General features: G+C 37.4%; 2 protein-coding genes and 2 non-coding genes across 4 annotated transcripts; 1 reads left to right on the top strand and 3 right to left on the bottom strand.

Annotated features, from left to right (window-relative positions):
- Positions 1–2789: 2789 nt before the first annotated feature.
- On the bottom strand, positions 2790–5642 carry LOC120782465 (dynein regulatory complex subunit 5). Its single transcript, XM_040114756.1, has 7 exons — positions 5582–5642; positions 5298–5468; positions 4855–5202; positions 4551–4728; positions 3360–3556; positions 3025–3275; positions 2790–2963 (listed from the first exon to the last, which is right to left on the bottom strand). Exons 1-7 carry the CDS (start codon positions 5640–5642, stop codon positions 2790–2792), a joined length of 1380 nt encoding a protein of 459 aa, XP_039970690.1.
- Positions 5643–8318: 2676 nt separating this feature from the next.
- Positions 8319–9148, bottom strand: LOC120782521 (attacin-A-like). Its single transcript, XM_040114830.1, has 2 exons — positions 8867–9148; positions 8319–8809 (listed from the first exon to the last, which is right to left on the bottom strand). Exons 1-2 carry the CDS (start codon positions 9046–9048, stop codon positions 8410–8412), a joined length of 582 nt encoding a protein of 193 aa, XP_039970764.1. The 5' UTR covers positions 9049–9148; the 3' UTR covers positions 8319–8409.
- Positions 9149–9414: 266 nt separating this feature from the next.
- On the top strand, positions 9415–9488 carry Trnat-agu. The gene has a single exon. It is a non-coding gene; the product is annotated as a tRNA-Thr (tRNA).
- A 7524-nt stretch (positions 9489–17012) lies between these two features.
- Trnaa-agc lies at positions 17013–17085 on the bottom strand. The gene has a single exon. It is a non-coding gene; the product is annotated as a tRNA-Ala (tRNA).
- Between the last annotated feature and the right edge of the window lie 195 nt (positions 17086–17280).

Genomic DNA, 17280 nt, shown 5'->3' with positions numbered 1-17280 from the left:
TTCATAGTCTTGGTATTTTTGCATATTTTTGCGCAAAAACTTTTCATCGACATAAATCACATTGCGAATCCGTGAAAGATTTATGTGGTGCTAAATATCCAACCAGCCACAGCCCAACACTACAACAACTAAGCAAGAGAGGTGACAGGCAGGAAGGAAGTTGATACAAACACATACCCCTCACAGCACAAAAACATTATTTTGTTGTGAGGACTGGCACGACGCGTGGGATGGTATTCACCGCATTCCACAAAAGCTCCACATTGCCCCCCGCGCATGTGTATTCTTACATATTATTTATTTTGCGCAGCTCTTCTGCGTTGGTTGTTGATTTTGTCTATTTCATTTTGTGCGCTTTATTTTAAATTCAATTTAACACTTTTACTTACATATTTGCAAAAACAAAAAATAAAATGGAAATTTGAAATATTTAGACTTGCAACTAATGTGTTATTGCTGTAATGTGCACACATTAATACATACGTACCCATGTAAAAATATATTACAATGTGTATAAACATGTCATATGTATGTATGTATGTATTTAGCGCTTTTTCGACACACACATACATACATTGCAGAAGAATTGCTACGAGCATCCTAAATAAACAGAAGTCGCAGTGAAAGAAAAACAACCCTCATCCAAGCCAGACAAGAAAACAATTTGATTTTAATTGAAAAATAGCATACGCGGAAAATTTTTTCCTCCATCATCGACTATGTTTGGAAATTATGTCGGGCATGTGAAAAATGAAATGGATTATGATAGGTAAAATGATTTGCTTTCAAACTCATGCATACTAACTTAGACATTTTGGGATAAACATTAGAACTTGGCTTAGTCGCAGAAGCCTTCTTACTACATACATACATACTATACATACATATGTACATATATGGCCGTTGGACTCTGAAATAGCAAGATCAATTTGTCTCACCTTGTATATCACACTGATAGTCAGTTACTTCTCTCAATTATAAACGGATTATTTTGTATAGTAGATTCAAGCAATTTGCTTAAGGCGAGCTTTTCCGATCAGTTCTAGAGCTATTCTTCTATTGCTTTATTGTTATGTTTTACACCCTTTCCAAATGAGAGAAAAATTAGTAAATTTTTCTAATAATAATTACTGATTATTCAAAAACTTTATAACCACTGAAAAATACTTACTCAGTACTCAAATCATCAAAAGCCCATAATTTAAAAATCCAAATCTAATCCGTAAATTTTGCTTACCTTCGCCCTCCGAGTTGAACGCTACAAGGACAATTAAAACTGATGGCAAAAGTTCAAATCCCTACAGCAATTTGTATAACAACCATTAAACGAAAAGGGGAGAGAGCAAAAACTGATACAAACTTACCTAAGTACCGACACACACACATCCATACATGTAGATATATTGATAATTTGTTTTCACCGCTGACTTTACTTGGGCGCACTTAACTTTTTTTCAACGTTGCCTGTTCTTTGCTATACCCTATCGCTCCCTCCCCAAACACCTTCAACTGTTCCCTCAAACACACACATACATATGTACATGTGCATGGCATCCTTTTTAATGGTAGCTCTTAAGTGCCAACACCACCCTAAAGGCAAGGGCACACTCACATATTAAGTAGCTCCGTTAAGTAAAAGCGGTTGTCCACTTCAGTCAAAAGTTTCTGTTATTTTGTTATTCTTAGCACTTTTTGTTTATATTGTTTCGGGAAAGTTGTTTTTATATATGTGTGTGTGTGTTATTTTTTACACTTTTATTTTATTTCATTCGTTGTTTTAGTAAACAGGACTGCTTTCCTTATTCGCAGGAACGACCTTTGAGAGTAAAAATGGTGTTTTTCTTTGTTAATGGCTTTAAGAGGGTTAAAAGTGTGACGGAATCTAATTAGAAAACGCCGGCGTCAACAGCATTACGAAGCGCCTGCACATAAGTTTGATGGCGGTTAGAAAAAAGTATTATAATTTTAGGATTAAAAATTACGCTTCTTGAGGTCAACGTATTTAATATGCTACAAATTACATTTATTTTCCGTCGGTTGTGTTTTGCGTTGAAGTTTTAAACAGTCTAAAACGATGTGTAAATTTAGTTTGCAGCTTAACACTGCATTAAAACCCGTTTTACATATCCCCTACTTAGAAACTTCTCCCTTAGGGCCGTTTTCTCAATATCGAATTAGCAGCCATCTGTCAGTTAAGTTTTGCTTTAAAAATGTCCTTTACCCAAAAAATGCGTATTAGTCAAGTTAACCAGACCTTAACTGACAGATGGCTGCAAACCAGGCATTGAGAAAATGGCTTTTAATCTAGTAATGCCTATCTACGTCTGACAATCCGCGCGTGAAACTAAATTTTTAATGCGAGAAATTCATAGAAAAGATCGCTTTATAGATCGAATTTTTATCGACGTATTTTTTGTTACTCAAGTTTGTTTCCGGATGGAAGGGGAACTTCTTCATTAAGGTCAGGTTTTAGAAATGCTGCATCTATTAAATGAAGCATCTAAGTTGTGAGGATATAGATAATTCGTATAAGATGTTTCAAAAGCTAAGTATGAAAATATCTCATTAAACTATGTGGATTGAAAAATGATTTTTTCCAACCAAATCTATATGTATGTAAATAATGTCCAAGATGTCGTTAGGAGTGAATTATAACCTAAATACATCCAACTTCATACTATCTTTTTTTTTTTAAACAAGCGTTGTTTGCACCTCAAATTTTTTGCTACGAGAGCGCGGTTTGAGACTTCTCGTCGCAATAAAACTAGATATGCTAGAAATGTTAATCTTTATTGCTTATTTATTAAAATAGTTTTCAGATACGATTTAGTTTTCACTTTGTTGCCTTCTAGAACCTCTTTTATTTGATTTCTCAATTCCAAGCTTAGTCCAGTGTTGCGCAAATCCAAACGCTGTAGAACTTTATTGAAGCCTATGATCTTGTAGAGTTGCTTGCCGAATTCCTGCGAGAACATAAATCAATTTCTATATTTTACTATTGCGTTTTTTGTTATGTCTGAATACCTCGCCTAGATCATTATTTGATATATCAATGCTCACCAAAGCCTTATTTTTTATGATTAGCTGCATAAATAGCTTTGTGATGGATTGACAAATTGAACAGCCACTGATGTCTAGTGTCTCCACGGGTAAGTCACTCAAAAGTGAAAATATTGCGGCGACACCATCACTCTGTATAGGATTCATGCGTAGAATTAGCTTACGCAATGAGACTCCTTTCATGGTGCGACTAAGTACGTAAGCGCCTTCGGAGGCTGTTTAGAAAAAAAATCAATTTTTAAACATTTTGTGTTAGTTAAAAAAAAGAAAGTTAGATTTGATTTTATGGAGACACCCACTTATTCGATTATCAGTTAAATCGAGGACTTCCAGCAGGTTAAATGATTCCTTATTGCATGCGCTCAGAAATCCTTTAATCCCCGCATCGCGCATTGAGCAATGAATTATGGACAAGGAGGTAAGCTTGTGACAACCCTTGTCCAAAGCACGCGCCAGAAATGGTAGTTGATAAGATTCGAGCTTAGTGCTGTGAAGGCTGACAACAGACATAAGGATAGTGATTAAAAATTCTGCGAAATATATGCTTACAGGGTGCGCTAACACTTGTGACGGTAAATTTGATGTGAGGAGATAAGTTTTGACAAATTTAGCACTGGTTTAAGATTGTGATTTCAAAACTTTGTACTGAAATTTTTCATAAATAAAGAAAACACGATAACTTCGGTTGCTCCGAAGACATAATACCCTTCACAAATACAAAATATTCCTTAAAAGAATATGATTCCTGTCATTTAGTCTATATGACAGCTACATGTTAAAATGATCCAATCTGAACAATTTTTTCCGAGATTGTACGTGCCAAACTCCGTGAAAATCTCATAAAATGAAAAAGTTTCCCTTACAAGCACTTGGATCCGATCGTTCAGTTTGTATGACAGTTTTAAGCCACGTGCACAAAATTTCGGATCGATATCGTAAAAACTGAGGGACCGATATGGCTAAGTAGACTCAGCTTGTCATGCTGATCATTTATACTTGTATATAGGTATATATCTTTTGGATTCCCTGTCTAAAAACCACGGTATAACACTAATATAATTTTTGAATGTGCAAGTGGAAGATTTGGTCTTGGGTATTATTAGTTTCGGCAGGTTACAATGTTCCATAGAGTTATGATTTGACTTCGGTAGAATGTTATCGTGAAGAGTGAAAGTTTACCGATTTGATATGATCAAACCAATGACGGTTTAAACTCTTAAAGCTATGCATTCATGAGATGGAGTCAAAAAGTTTACTCAAGGTCCTGGAAACATGTCGATGAACATGTGGACCTTATATTTCTTGCACCAAAAAATTTCTAGCCATAAGATTTCCAAAAATGGCGATCTTACTTACTATTTTCCCGATTTTCTTTACGGACTATTATACGTAGCACCCGTTACAGAGTAGTTACTCAATGTGCACGTACCAACTTAATAGATGGCACACCCTGTATAATGCCCAATTTACAAAGTTAAAGTAATACTTACCAGAATGTCACTAACTCATGACACTGACTCAAACCACGTGACAGCGTTACTATGTCTTTCTGTGAAAGCGTATTGCTGCCCAGACAAAAGCTACTGCCCACCGTCTTGGTGGCGTAAGTCAAGCGTAGCGTTTGCAATTCGGGCAAGTTGCTCAATACGAAATCGAGTGGAATGTGATCTGTATTGTTAAGACAAAAGCAAGACGTTACACACTAAATAGTATTAATACACTTGGCTTTTGTCAGCTTTCAACAGCGGCAACTTTACCCTATCCGGCTTGGTACTTGCCAGCCGCCCCACTCACCGTTACGTCCATCGGCGGCCGGTTTCAAATATTTTATCTCCATTTGATTTACATATGGCGCACAAATGTTCAATATCGCCTGCACTTGCTCCCGGTCGTAGTCGCACGTCTCCACGCGCTCGATGAACTCCTGCAGATGTCGCTGCATGTAGATGCTAATCCAGGGCTGCGGCTGTGACAGGCCATTCGAGTGGTGGTGTGGCTTCCAGCGTTGCTGACAACAACGGCGCCAAAAGAAATCGTCACGTATGCGTTCGCTGAGCAACTTAAGCGGCAACTGTGTATCCAGGTGGGCAAGTATGTAGTTGCGATCCTCCTGTCGCGTCAACGCCTCGAAGATGGGATTGTCTGGCAGGAAGTGTAGTTATGTATGTACGCACGCATATAAGCGATATATTATTTGGATTTAAATATGCTACTTGTATTCATAATGAAATTATTACCATTCCAATTGGCAATGATGACATCGAGTGCCAAATGACGCAGCGATTCCGGTTGATTTGGTTGCTGCTGTTGCCTGCCACCGTCGTTATCTCTTGTGTGCTGGCCAGCGCTGACATCCAGGGATTTGTCATGCAGTCGCGGTAGTATCACGTCGCCCGCACTGAAGTTAGCTTTAAATGCGTTCAAAGAGATTGTGCAGGGAAATTCGACGTATGAAAAATTCATTATTCGGTTTTATGTTAATTGAAAAATTGTTTTTACTCAACGTGTTGGATTAAAATACCTTGAAAGTATTTGTTTATGCGTGGCAAATAAACAGTTTGAATTGACAACAATGAGCGCATGTATTGCTAAGGCAACACGAAAACCTCCAGAGTTGCCTCGACGACTGTGGGCATAGAATTAAAAAGAAAAAAACCTTAACTTCGGCATTCAAGGGAAAGTGTTTTGCTAGTACTTTCTAGCCACTTTTTTGAATAAATAAGCTCCAAGTCGCATTGAGGTTACTTAACAAGCAATAAAAGCTTTTATCGAGGATTGTTATCATGCCATGTTTCCATGACGGGGCTCAAGAAGTTAGCGATGCTAACCGTGGCTTAGTACCTATGATCCAGCCGGAGTTAAAGGAAATGCTATATAAGTGAAGACTGTTAACTTGATTCTGATCCTTCAGCTTGATTCGCAGCTATACGTCCGACATGATGATTGATTCAGTTTGCATTAAGTAAGCTGTAAGTTATTGTACGTATATTGGCTCTATGAGAAACTTTTTTTGGGAGGTTGCCAATTTTGTGAAGATAATGCGTCAAATAAAAGGTTTTTCATGCAAGATCTTGATTGCTCTGCGAGAATAACTTTTTCTAAAAAAACCAAATTTTTAAATTTTTTTCTGAGCAAGCGTTATTTAAAATTCTTACCGGCTAATCGTGCGCTTTGTGGGGAGTTCGAATTCCTTACATTCAAGTATGCATACATACAAGTAGTTAGCCAAATTTATGTGTGTAGGTTGTTCTTGCCACAGCAGTGTGCTCAAATTGGCCTCTGCGTTATAATATGCTTACGCAACGGATACGTTAAGTGCCATAAAAATAATTCAAAATAAATTGCTTTGCATAAAAATTGTAAGCACATGCAAAAAAAGACTAAAACAACAACAAAAACATTGATAATGTAAGTTATAATAAAAAGTCATAGAAGAAAATATGGAATTTGCCGTGGTTCTTGCAGTGAAAGCAAGTTAGTCCTGCGCTGGCATTTACCGTTATGAAATATGTGTCTTATAGAACACCTCAGCTATTTTTGGTTATGTCCTTTTCGAGCACTATGTGCCTCATAAGGTGTATAATGTGGCAATAATAATGCACATCATGAAAATTCATCGGCGTTATTAATTTTATGCGAAGGATTTCAACGTCATTGCTGCTGCTTGAGTTGGCTGCCCAACTCGACAACGTAATTGTAATATTATTCTGCTGCTGAATATAACATAAAAAGGCGCATAATTTATTACTCGGCGGCTGGCAGATGAGTTTGATTATATTGTCGCTGTTAAGCCATGAAGAATTGCTCATCACTTTAAGGTGTGCAAAATAAACACGCTAAGCCATAAAAGTAGTGGTTGTTATTGACTTTTACGCTCGTTCGCTTTCTCGTTCAATAACAACATAATCGCACCAAATTTCGTGTTTGTCATGTCAGCTGGCGTAATCTCAGCAATAAGCCAACACACCTTTTCGGATTTCGCTGTGCTTTTATTTGTAATTTCTCTCAGAATATCGATGAAAGCCAGCGGTGGTATTTAAAGCTCAATAAGGTATATAAAAGTTTCAGGTATTTACAGTCTACAAAAGTCTAATTCGTTATGGACCTAAAAAGTAAGTGGCAGTCACTCATTGCTAATCTATACACTTAAAAGAAGAATATGTGGCCTCTGAATACAACCCGAAAGCTGAACAAGTTTTCCTTATTGAAATTTAGGCTTAAAAGCGTTGCCACAAAAACGCCTTATTCGCTTGACAAAAGTAGCGTAAAATCACTCCCCTCTTGGCGGCTTTAAGCATTGCTTTCTTTGCTTGTTGTGAACTGCTTATTGCCGCTCGTTGTACTTATGCAAATTTCTTGCCTTTATACTTTTCTTTGGTGGCGGATAATCGCAGCTTTATGTCATGTAATTATGGTCATAATCAACTTGTCGTGTCGGACAATTTTCTTTGACGGTTATCTTTGGCGGAAACACTGAACTTTGGTCGCTTATTTTTATGCGCTTCGCTCTTATCCATGACAAGTCTAAACGTTTATTGGTGTGTAAATTGCTTTGTTATGGTAATTTTTTCTCAATTGATAGTCCTCAAGGAGATTACGCTATATAGTATAAATAATTTACATACACACGCATATTAGCTTGGTGCCAGAAAGTAGCTTGAAATTATAGTTTTTCTTCTATGCCTCTGGTGAGAACTCAGTCTGCTAAAAAAATTATTTAAAGTTTGTTTTAAAATTTCAAAATTCAGTTAGGATCGTCTCACAATTAGTATAAGTATGCTTTACCTGCGATCCTACTTAGGTTTTTCAGTAAATTTATGTTTCTGGTCTTCATCGATTGTTGGCACATTCTCCGTGGACGTTGTACCTGTGAGAGGTGAGAGAACGCTAATGTATACGAGTAAAACCCACGAATGGTAGGGCGACCCGCAAGTGGAAAGTTTTTAGGTTTTCACGAACCGAACTGTATATATTAGGACTAATAGACTCAGATGTTCAGTAATTACACTGTAAAGATATTTCTGCAACCTCAACATTAGTTTTGAATTTGAACTTGCACCTAACCTCAAACTGCCGATTATGATTAAAACACACATTGTATGCTATGCAGATAAGGGACTATTTGAATAACTCTACATTTTCGAAAAAGTCCAAATGAATAGAAAATTTTATAAAATTGTTAAAATATATTTTTAATATTTACTTAAAGGAATTTAAATTAATATAAAAATATATAGTTAAAAACGTCTTAACAAAAATTAATAAAAAACATGTTGGTACATTTTATAACAACTTTAAAATATACAACAAATTTCTAAACACAAAATCTCATAATCGAAACTTTTTAATCTAAAAGTGATGCGTAAATTTTAAGCCGCCAGAGAACCTTTTTTTACCTGCAAGCGGACCATCTACGTGATACGTCGCACTGCCAGTTAAATCCAAAGTGTTGGTATTATCAGATGAGCTCCAGATGCTGGCTTTGGCTTGCGCATCAAGGGTGTAAGCATTGAATGCCCCTACTTTAGAGAAGGCCAAATCGGCGTTAATACCACGCGCATGCTTATAACTAACACCACAACTTTCACGAATTAATTTTGTGCGATCGTCGGGTTTTACGAACGAAGTTTTTGATTCCAAGCTCACCAAGTGTGTGCCATCATTGAACAACTCCCAACCAAACTCAAAAGTTAGAATAGTGGCAAATCTGACAACTCTCAATAACGTCACTGACCAATTGGCGCGCTCCCTAAAGTGCCATGTTTGATTATTTTACTTGATATCATATATCATATTGAGTACCTACTTTTTCAATTCGGCAAATATGCCAACCTTCCCAGGCGCACCGCATGTACTGCCAGCCATGAAAACACCAGTCCTAGTTTTGCAATTTTGATCACCAAAAGTTTTCGCCGTTTGTAAGTGGAGCTCTTGATGAAGTAGGAGGCTTACGGATCTCATACCTCTAACGTCTATATTATTGCCCATAGCTTTTGCAAATATTTATATAATTTTCTAGAAATACACGGTAATTGGCTCAACTTTTATTGCAAGTTATTGTTGGACTTGATTGCTTTGATGCTTTCTTTCTATTGCTTTCTTTGTCTTTTTTCATTTCTCTTTTGACTCTTTCTAAGCAGTAAATATGGCAATAAAAAATTTAAGTAAAAAATGAGCAAAACGGAAAAGGTAAATAATGGAAATGTAGTAAGTATCATATTTGTTTATTGGAACATGTGGTAGGCTGGCTTTATTTCTTTTTTCTTTGTGGATCTCTTTGTTGATCTGTTTCTACAAAGTACTCTGAACAATCCTTGCACTGCTGCTTCACTCTTTTGCAAAGTAGTTCATCATGGCGCCGTGGCTTAGTTGGTTAAAGCGCCTGTCTAGTAAACAGGAGATCGTGAGTTCGAATCTCGCCGGGGCCTTCCTAGATCTTGAGTATAATAAGGGTATATTTTTTGGGATTTCACATGTAAAAACGGTCGTTTTGAGAAAGTTTTTTTATTTGGCATAAAGCTTTATTATTATCACTGGAATAGAATTAAGTAATAATGGTGCATTTGCCTGCACTTGCCTTGATTTATTGATAGAGAAGTTCCGTAACCAAATTAAATAAATCATTAATTTTTATTAATTGATTTTTATAAAAAAAACTTCTCATGGGTTATTCTTAACATTTAACGGTATTCGCAAGACATTAACCCAAGCCAAAAATTATTGCTAGATGTCCTTTAGTCATTTAAAGCAACTTTTTTTGTGTCCTCCTTTGTCTTAGGCTTCGTTCTTCGTAGGGGATATTTGAGACTCGGGCATACAAACATTTCATAGAAAGCCCCGTCTGACTAAGAATCTCTCTCAGTTGACAAGGAGAACTTGTGATAACTTTCGTGCTTTTGAGTATTCATCATCCTCATGCTCTTCATAGCCGAAGTTTTGTAAAAATAGTCCATAACAAGGGTTTTTACTGTTTGGGTTAGAACTACTATTGAAAGTTCTCATTGTTTATTTGAAAGAAGATTCAAATTAAACATAGAAAAAAAGCTGGCATAAAAGTATGTACGCATAAAAGTATGTACGCGCAACACTCTAAGCATCTATTCTGATGGCTTGAAAATGGATGATGGAGTTGGTGCGGGAATATACTGTCCAAAGTTAGGCATAAGGCAACCCTTTAAATTGCCGGACCACTGGGTGCCAGGCCACAAAAGCATCGAGGGAAATGACATAGTGGACGAGATTGCCAAGGTTGGTGTAAGGCTTACATCCGAAAACGTGATCAACATTGGGATACCCATGCATTAGCAAGTGAACTCCTTCTGTTATCGCAAAGGACTGGTCTACGTGTAGTTTAGTGGCCTACCAGATTAACCCAACCTAATCTAACCTTATTTGATATTGCCTGTGTGATGAGCCTGCGTGAGTCACACTAAACTGCTTCCTATCCATCTTGGTAGTATCGGAGAATGCCACCACTCCATTTAGAGCCGATGGCGGAGTTAGAAATGGATTTAACTTAACTCTACCAATTCCATAGCCTCGCTTTATTAGAAAATGGTATGGAAAAAATTTAATCAGAATCAAGTCAGGAATACAAAAAGAGTTGTTGTAAAAGACCTTTGGCATTTGAAGTCAAGTTCGACTCCAAATTTTGCTTTCATATCGTTTTTTTTCTGCTGTAATCCTAGTTTCCATATAAAGCAATTTACCGCAATTTTAAAGTTATAACTAATTCAACTCTGCGATTTATTAACAACCAAACCATTTTGCGGCAACTCTTTACCTAACCCAGTGATGACGCCACATACGGTTGTTATAGCTGAATTTATCGATAACATCAGTTGATTTTACCAGAAAAACCAAATCGAACTGAAAAATAGAAAATTTAGGAGTTTTTTGACGGATAAGCAGCTCTATTGACGTCTACACATGTGCATATCAGATATGAAATCAAGCTTGTAGTGGGAATATCGAAACACAATGTCAAAATTGCAACAAACTCGTTGATGAATACACCTGCTGTCATGCACTAACTTAGCTAGACGCAATATTAACAAAAAAAAAATGAAATGACAATTCCATAAAAAAGTTCACTTGCAACAATAAAAGCATTGACAACAAACAATAAAGCAAATAGTTTTTCTTTTTCATGTTTTGTACTTGCCAGATTTTTTCGACGCTTTCCCCTGACACTGTATACTGTATGCATTTCACTTCATTGTGTAGGTTTAACGGCATTGATAGGCTGTCAACGGAATCGTAACAGTATTGAGTATGAGTACAATTGTTGACAGTAGCCCTGTTAGCCACCTGTTGTCCTGACTGCAATCCGAGTGGCATGACGTTATGAAATATGAATAGAAGGGTTGTATTTTTTGTGATGCCGCTGATTCTATGGGCACTTAGCCAAAAAAAAAAATTTGTCTTGTGTCTGTGGCATTGTTCGACAATATGTTGCATGCATTTTGCATTTACCCCATGCAAGCAGTTGGAGACAATTTAGGGTGAATTAAAAAGATACATGTTTGACTAACGGATTTGTGATGCTAATTTACAAATGAATCGCATGTAACGTTGGCGTGGGCAGATGAAATGCCAAATATTGAATTTTCTTATTAGTAGGAGACAAAACTTGTGTATTAAGTAACAATACATAATTTGGTTACTATTATTCTCCTTCTTTATTGGCGTAAATAGCGCTATAGCCGAGTTTATAAAAGCACGCAAGTCATTTGTTTTCTTCGCTAGTTGGCGTCAATTCGAGATAACCCTGATTTTTCCAACGGAGGGAAGGTCCTTTTTTCCTCTGCTTCCACCGGCGGGTACTGAATCGAAAGCTTCCAAAGCTGGCGTATTCTCTTCCATTCGGAGAGCATGACCTAGCCAGCCTAGCCAGATTATCGTTGCATCAACTGCGGTATCCGCTGTTGCTATTGTGCAAAGGACCATAAATCTCCCGCTAAACCTTTCTTTCGAATCACCATCACCATCCATACCTCCGCATCACCGGGAATAATGAGGATAGAGTTTGGTCTTTGGTCGAGAGAGGACTTTACTTTTCAGTTTAATACTTAGTCCCAAGTAGCACTTGTTGACAAGAGTGATCCTGCGATGGATTTTAAGGCTTATATTGTTGTTGGTGTTGATGCTGGTTCCAAGATACACGAAATTATCTGATACTCCAAAGTTATGACTCTCAACAATGACGTATGAGTCAAGTCCTAATGAAAGGAAATATTTCGTCTTGTCCTTGTTCACAACTAGACCCATATGCTTCGCTTCCTTATTCAATCTGGAGAAAGCAGAACTAACGGCGCGGTTGTTGAGGCGCATGATATTTAGCTTTGCCGTTCGTATTATTTTCTCCAGCAATAGATTGAAGAAGTTACACGGTGAGCAGTCGCCTTGTCTGAAATCTCGTCTGGTATCGGGCGGCTCGGAGAGGTACTTCTCGATCATGACGGTGCTTTTGGAGTTTCTCAACATCCTATTAGATTTGCGGGGATGCCAAGTTCGGACAGAGCGGCATAGAGGCAGTTGCTTTTCGTTCTGTCGAAGGCGTCTTTCAAATTGACGAGAAGGTGGTGTGTGTCGATCTTCCTTTCCTTTCACGGGTTTTTACCAAGATTTAGCGCATGATGAAAATCTGGTCGGTGGTAGCTTTTCCAGGTCTAAAGCCAGTTTGATAAGGTCCAATCAGTTTGTTAACAGCAGGCTTCAGTATTTCACACATTCATATAGTCCTAAGAACCCTCAGCGTCATAATACAAACATATGCAGAAAGAAGCCGAAAACGTGAAAGTTTGTGTTCACATGTGTATCCTTGGTAAAAAAAAAAATCCAGAAAACCTATCGCAGGGAGTGTTCAACTGTAACAGGATAAGCATAATCAGCACAATAGCTTCATTAAATTATACAGCATACAAAGAGCAATATTACAAATTACTCCAATAATAATAATAACAACAACACTGACTGTCAACAGAATGGCAAAACGACATTTGCGGACAGACAACAATCAGCCGGACAATAAAAGAGTCGCTGACGACGACAACAGCAGTTTATGCTGACCAATAGACACCCACATAAATAACGGTATATGGTTGCAATGAATCGTCGCACCCCACCACAAAATGTATCTGGCAGTTAACAACTTTATAGGCAAAACAATTTTATGGATTTAATATCCAATGTCCTGTCGCGTTGCCAGCTCAAAGCAAAAGAGTGGGTGGTTCTTCCATTGTGTTCATTTGGAAGCTCTACTATTTAATAGCTACTATAGACTGCTGATAGTTAGCTTATCTGATTTGGAGTTGGGAACTTGGAGCAAAAACTTTAGTCGAGGCTACTTGAGTGGCATATGTGTGGTGTGGCAATGATTCTATTATATTTGAAAATGGCAATTTTACTTTTCATAATCTTGAGTTTCCGCATACTATGACATTGTTATATAAATAGCTTGAAATTAATCTATGATATGAGTTTGGTAGTTGTGACCATTGGGATAGAGAAAGACTTATGATCGTGAATAATAGAGGTTCTGATGGACAAAAAAATGTATCCTTTATAAGTACTATTTCCGCAATAATATATATAAAAGCCGAAAGGGTTGATTGAACATGGGATAACCGACCTTACAGTTACAATACACGAACTTGAATTTTATTTTGTTACGATCTATTTCTTTACGAATTGAGATGACCTAGGAAAGAAAAAATACTTTAGAAGCATCAGGCTGAAGTGCTCAGCATTAAACCGAATCACACTCGATTCTTTTCAAATTCTTTGGTAACTTATACTCGTATCAAATATTTGGTTTTTTATAAAAATGGATCACAACGATTCTCCAGTTTCCATACATATAAACGATCCTGATGCTTTATTTATTCTAACTCTTGAGTCTAAATTTCTAAACTATTTTCCGCTGGATAACCTTGAAATAATTTTCCCTCTACTTCATTTTCCGTTTACTTTGGAATCCTTTTCTCGCAAAATAATACTATATACGTATGTATTTATTTACTTATTTAACATATATATGTATGTTATATGAAGTGGGAAGTGCTAGACACTTGTACACTATCACATATGTCCATTTTGTCCAGTCATCAAATCGCCACGTACAGTTAGTGGGCGTGTTGAATACCAAGAGTATTAACATAATTTATGTGGTTGCAAGACCAAAAACCGGACAAAAGCATAGCTACGTACGTATGCGGGGATACAAAACCTAGTAGGAAAACATAAACATGACTACGGATTACTCTACTGATACTCACGAAGCATTGAATGCTGCGACGATGGGTATCCTTGAAAAAGACAGCACCTGATGCACGTCATAGGTACTTCTTTGGAGCCTATCATGAACATATTGAAGCACTACCACAAACTCAATGAGGAATCCGTCTCTTTATATAAAACTTTTCGATCAGCTTGTCGTATAAATAGGCCCTAGATGTCGTTCGCAAGTATGCAATAATAATGTTCATCAGCTCTCTTCCTTTGAACGCTGTTCCAATAGTCGAATCGGACGGACGTACTCCGCATTCGACTCGTTAAACTAAAGTAGACTGAAAGCCGAGGTGCTTAAACCGTAATCTCGTTATGTGACACATTCAAGGAGGAGAAAGCGCTAAGATCATTTCACCTTGACATCTTTCCAGAGTAGCACTTCACAAATCGGTTCCGAATATTTCAACACAATAAACGCCTACCTATCCAGATCTTACCTCACCAATTTCCTGTGGCTCGATCCCGTAGAAAAGACTCGTTTTCTAAATTTACCATTTGCTAATAGCGATAACAACTTCTAATTCCTACCACTAGACTGGGTCAAAATTACCACTACTGTAATACCAATAACGTAAGCTTATTGGCGGTGTATAGAACAACTTCTGAAATTAACTTCATTTGACATTTAAAAGCCAATGTCGTGTCCTACCGGGTCACTTCTACAAATAGTCAGTTTAGTTATCTCACAGGCGACCAATGTAGACCGAGATAGTTGTAAGACCTCGGTAAAACAACAAACCGTTACCACCCACTTTCTCCATTTATTTCCGCAACACCAATGTGCAAGTGTGTGTATATCCACTCATTGGACGCGCAGTTTGTCCAATTTTCTATTTGTTTATGTGTAAGTAAATAAGTATATTTGAATTTTTGCTTATTTCGATAAAAGTTTTCGGTCAAGTTGGTGCTTTTTAATGCTTTGTGGTTTTTATTGTTTTTATGGTAACGGCGCAGAGGATTAGCAGCGGCGACTGCCGAGGCTGCACTGCTCGAACTTGGAGGAACTGGTGTGGAACTACGGCTTGTGGTAAATGTGCTTTGGCTACGGCTTTTGTTTGATATTTGATTTGATTTCAGTTTTATTTTCTGTTGATTTTGCATATTTTTTTAATTAAGTACGAAAAGTAAACGCGCTGCGGATACAATAAATTAAAGTCGGATTCTAGCAACGCCATCTGGCTTCGATTTGGGGTGTAAAGTATGGAAAAAGTTTGTGCCAACTGTCTTTTTAGTATTTTTGTAATCAAATAAATATCATATACATATATTCCAATACATGAGAGGTTAGATATGCTTGCAGCCGGCAAATATATGCAAAACACGTGCACAAAGAAAACAATCTCGAAATTTATGTTGAATATACCTAATCTTGAAACAATTCCTCAAGCTTTCACATTCCTCACCAATGCTTGATTGTTGTATTGACTGCGGCGCGTTGCCGAAACCCACAGTTATTGCGTTGGTTTTTTTGTTGTTGCTGAAACTCCTGATGAAGGATGTGGCCCTACTACAAACTAGAACGCACCTACCTCATTATTATCATCATGACATTTTTCGTACGTTTCTGAAATTACAATACATAAAAACGTGCGAAAATTTATTGGCACGTAGACGCCGGGCCACTTAGCCTCCGCACGCAAGAGAGCATCCCCCACTTATGCGACACAACATGCCACTTGGTAAACGAGGGTTTAAAAACGCCACTTCCTCACCCACTTGCGCTTAGGTGGAGAGTAGTGAAACGCAGCAGACACGTTGTCTTGCTTGTTTTTGTTTTTATTTTATTTTTTCCCGACGACGACTCACGTGATTTTTGTCACCTTTGTTTTCACCATGGCAGGGTACCCATAATTCATGCAAAAAGTGCGCGCCACTAAGAGGTGTGAAAATCCTCACCAATAACACAACTCAGAGAGGAGTTTTTTGGCTGCCGTTCGTCGCTTGCCCTGCCAAGTCGTTGGCGTAAAATGTTGCTTATTCATTCTCCTTGACTTCTTGACACCACGCTCGGGTTTTAAGCGCGATAATTCGTGTCAGTTGCGGAGTGTAATGTGCCAAATAAAATTAAGAGGCTACGCAGGCGGCGAAAAACTCAACGTGTTCTGGTGTTCAAAGTTAGGAGGAGAGCGGGAGTGGGTGCAAAAATCATGTGAATTTTCTAAGTATGCTTGTGTGTGTGTGCGGTAAGTGTTATGTACAAAAAGAAAGCGAAAATTTCGTGGAAAAAAGTTGAAAAGCTGGAATTTTAATAATGAAATATTGCCGCTACGTGCGCATTGTTGTTGGTGCTCAAAGTGTTAAGTTTAAATAAATTACCAGCGTTAGCGTGGAAGGAGTGCTCATAAGTGGTTCAGCTTTAACATCGAATAAATGTAATGTAACCACAATCTGTACAAATTACTGAGAGTTTTTGTTAGCCAACTCTCAACTCTTCCAACTTTAAAATTGACATCACATACATGTACATACATATATCACATACATATGTATGTATGTATCTCCCCCTCAAGTTTTTTAATGTGTTTATTAATGCAATGGAATTAATAATTGAATGGCATCTGAATTATCTAAATTTGTTCAAAAAATCCAAAACAAAAGAACATTATATTTAAAATAATAAAAAGAGTAAAAAAAAAATAAATTCGAAAGAAAACTAAATTTGGAGATGCGGGGCATCGATCCCCGTACCTCTCACATGCTAAGCGAGCGCTCTACCATCTGAGCTACATCCCCATATAACGGTACTTCTTTTAAATGCATTTTTGTTCCTCTTACGCTGCGGATTACTAATTAAACATTCAAAAATATATAAATAAATCAAAAAAGAAATAAACATAATGATATAAATAAAACTAGACACCCACGTTAATCCCCTTCTTACCTAGCAACTTCGCCAAAATATGCGTATCGCACACAAATCAACTGCTG

This window comes from Bactrocera tryoni, chromosome 1, assembly GCF_016617805.1.
Source record: "Bactrocera tryoni isolate S06 chromosome 1, CSIRO_BtryS06_freeze2, whole genome shotgun sequence".
Lineage (NCBI taxonomy): Eukaryota > Metazoa > Arthropoda > Insecta > Diptera > Tephritidae > Bactrocera > Bactrocera tryoni.
The sequence above is the reverse complement of the archived record's forward strand: the minus strand, read 5'-3'. Positions and strand labels throughout refer to the sequence as shown.

Bases quoted from the DNA above. Each gene is read 5' to 3' on its own strand.
- LOC120782465 (XM_040114756.1), bottom strand. From the start codon at position 5,642: ATGCGCTCATTGTTGTCAATTCAAACTGTTTATTTGCCACGCATAAAC. The intron at 5,469-5,581 runs GTATTTTAATCC...ACGCATTTAAAG, and splicing joins CATAAACAAATACTTTCAAG to CTAACTTCAGTGCGGGCGAC. The intron at 4,729-4,854 runs GTGAGTGGGGCG...TTAACAATACAG, and splicing joins GGCCGCCGATGGACGTAACG to ATCACATTCCACTCGATTTC.
- LOC120782521 (XM_040114830.1), bottom strand. From the start codon at position 9,048: ATGGGCAATAATATAGACGTTAGAGGTATGAGATCCGTAAGCCTCCTA. The intron at 8,810-8,866 runs GTAGGTACTCAA...ATGGCACTTTAG, and splicing joins ATATTTGCCGAATTGAAAAA to GGAGCGCGCCAATTGGTCAG.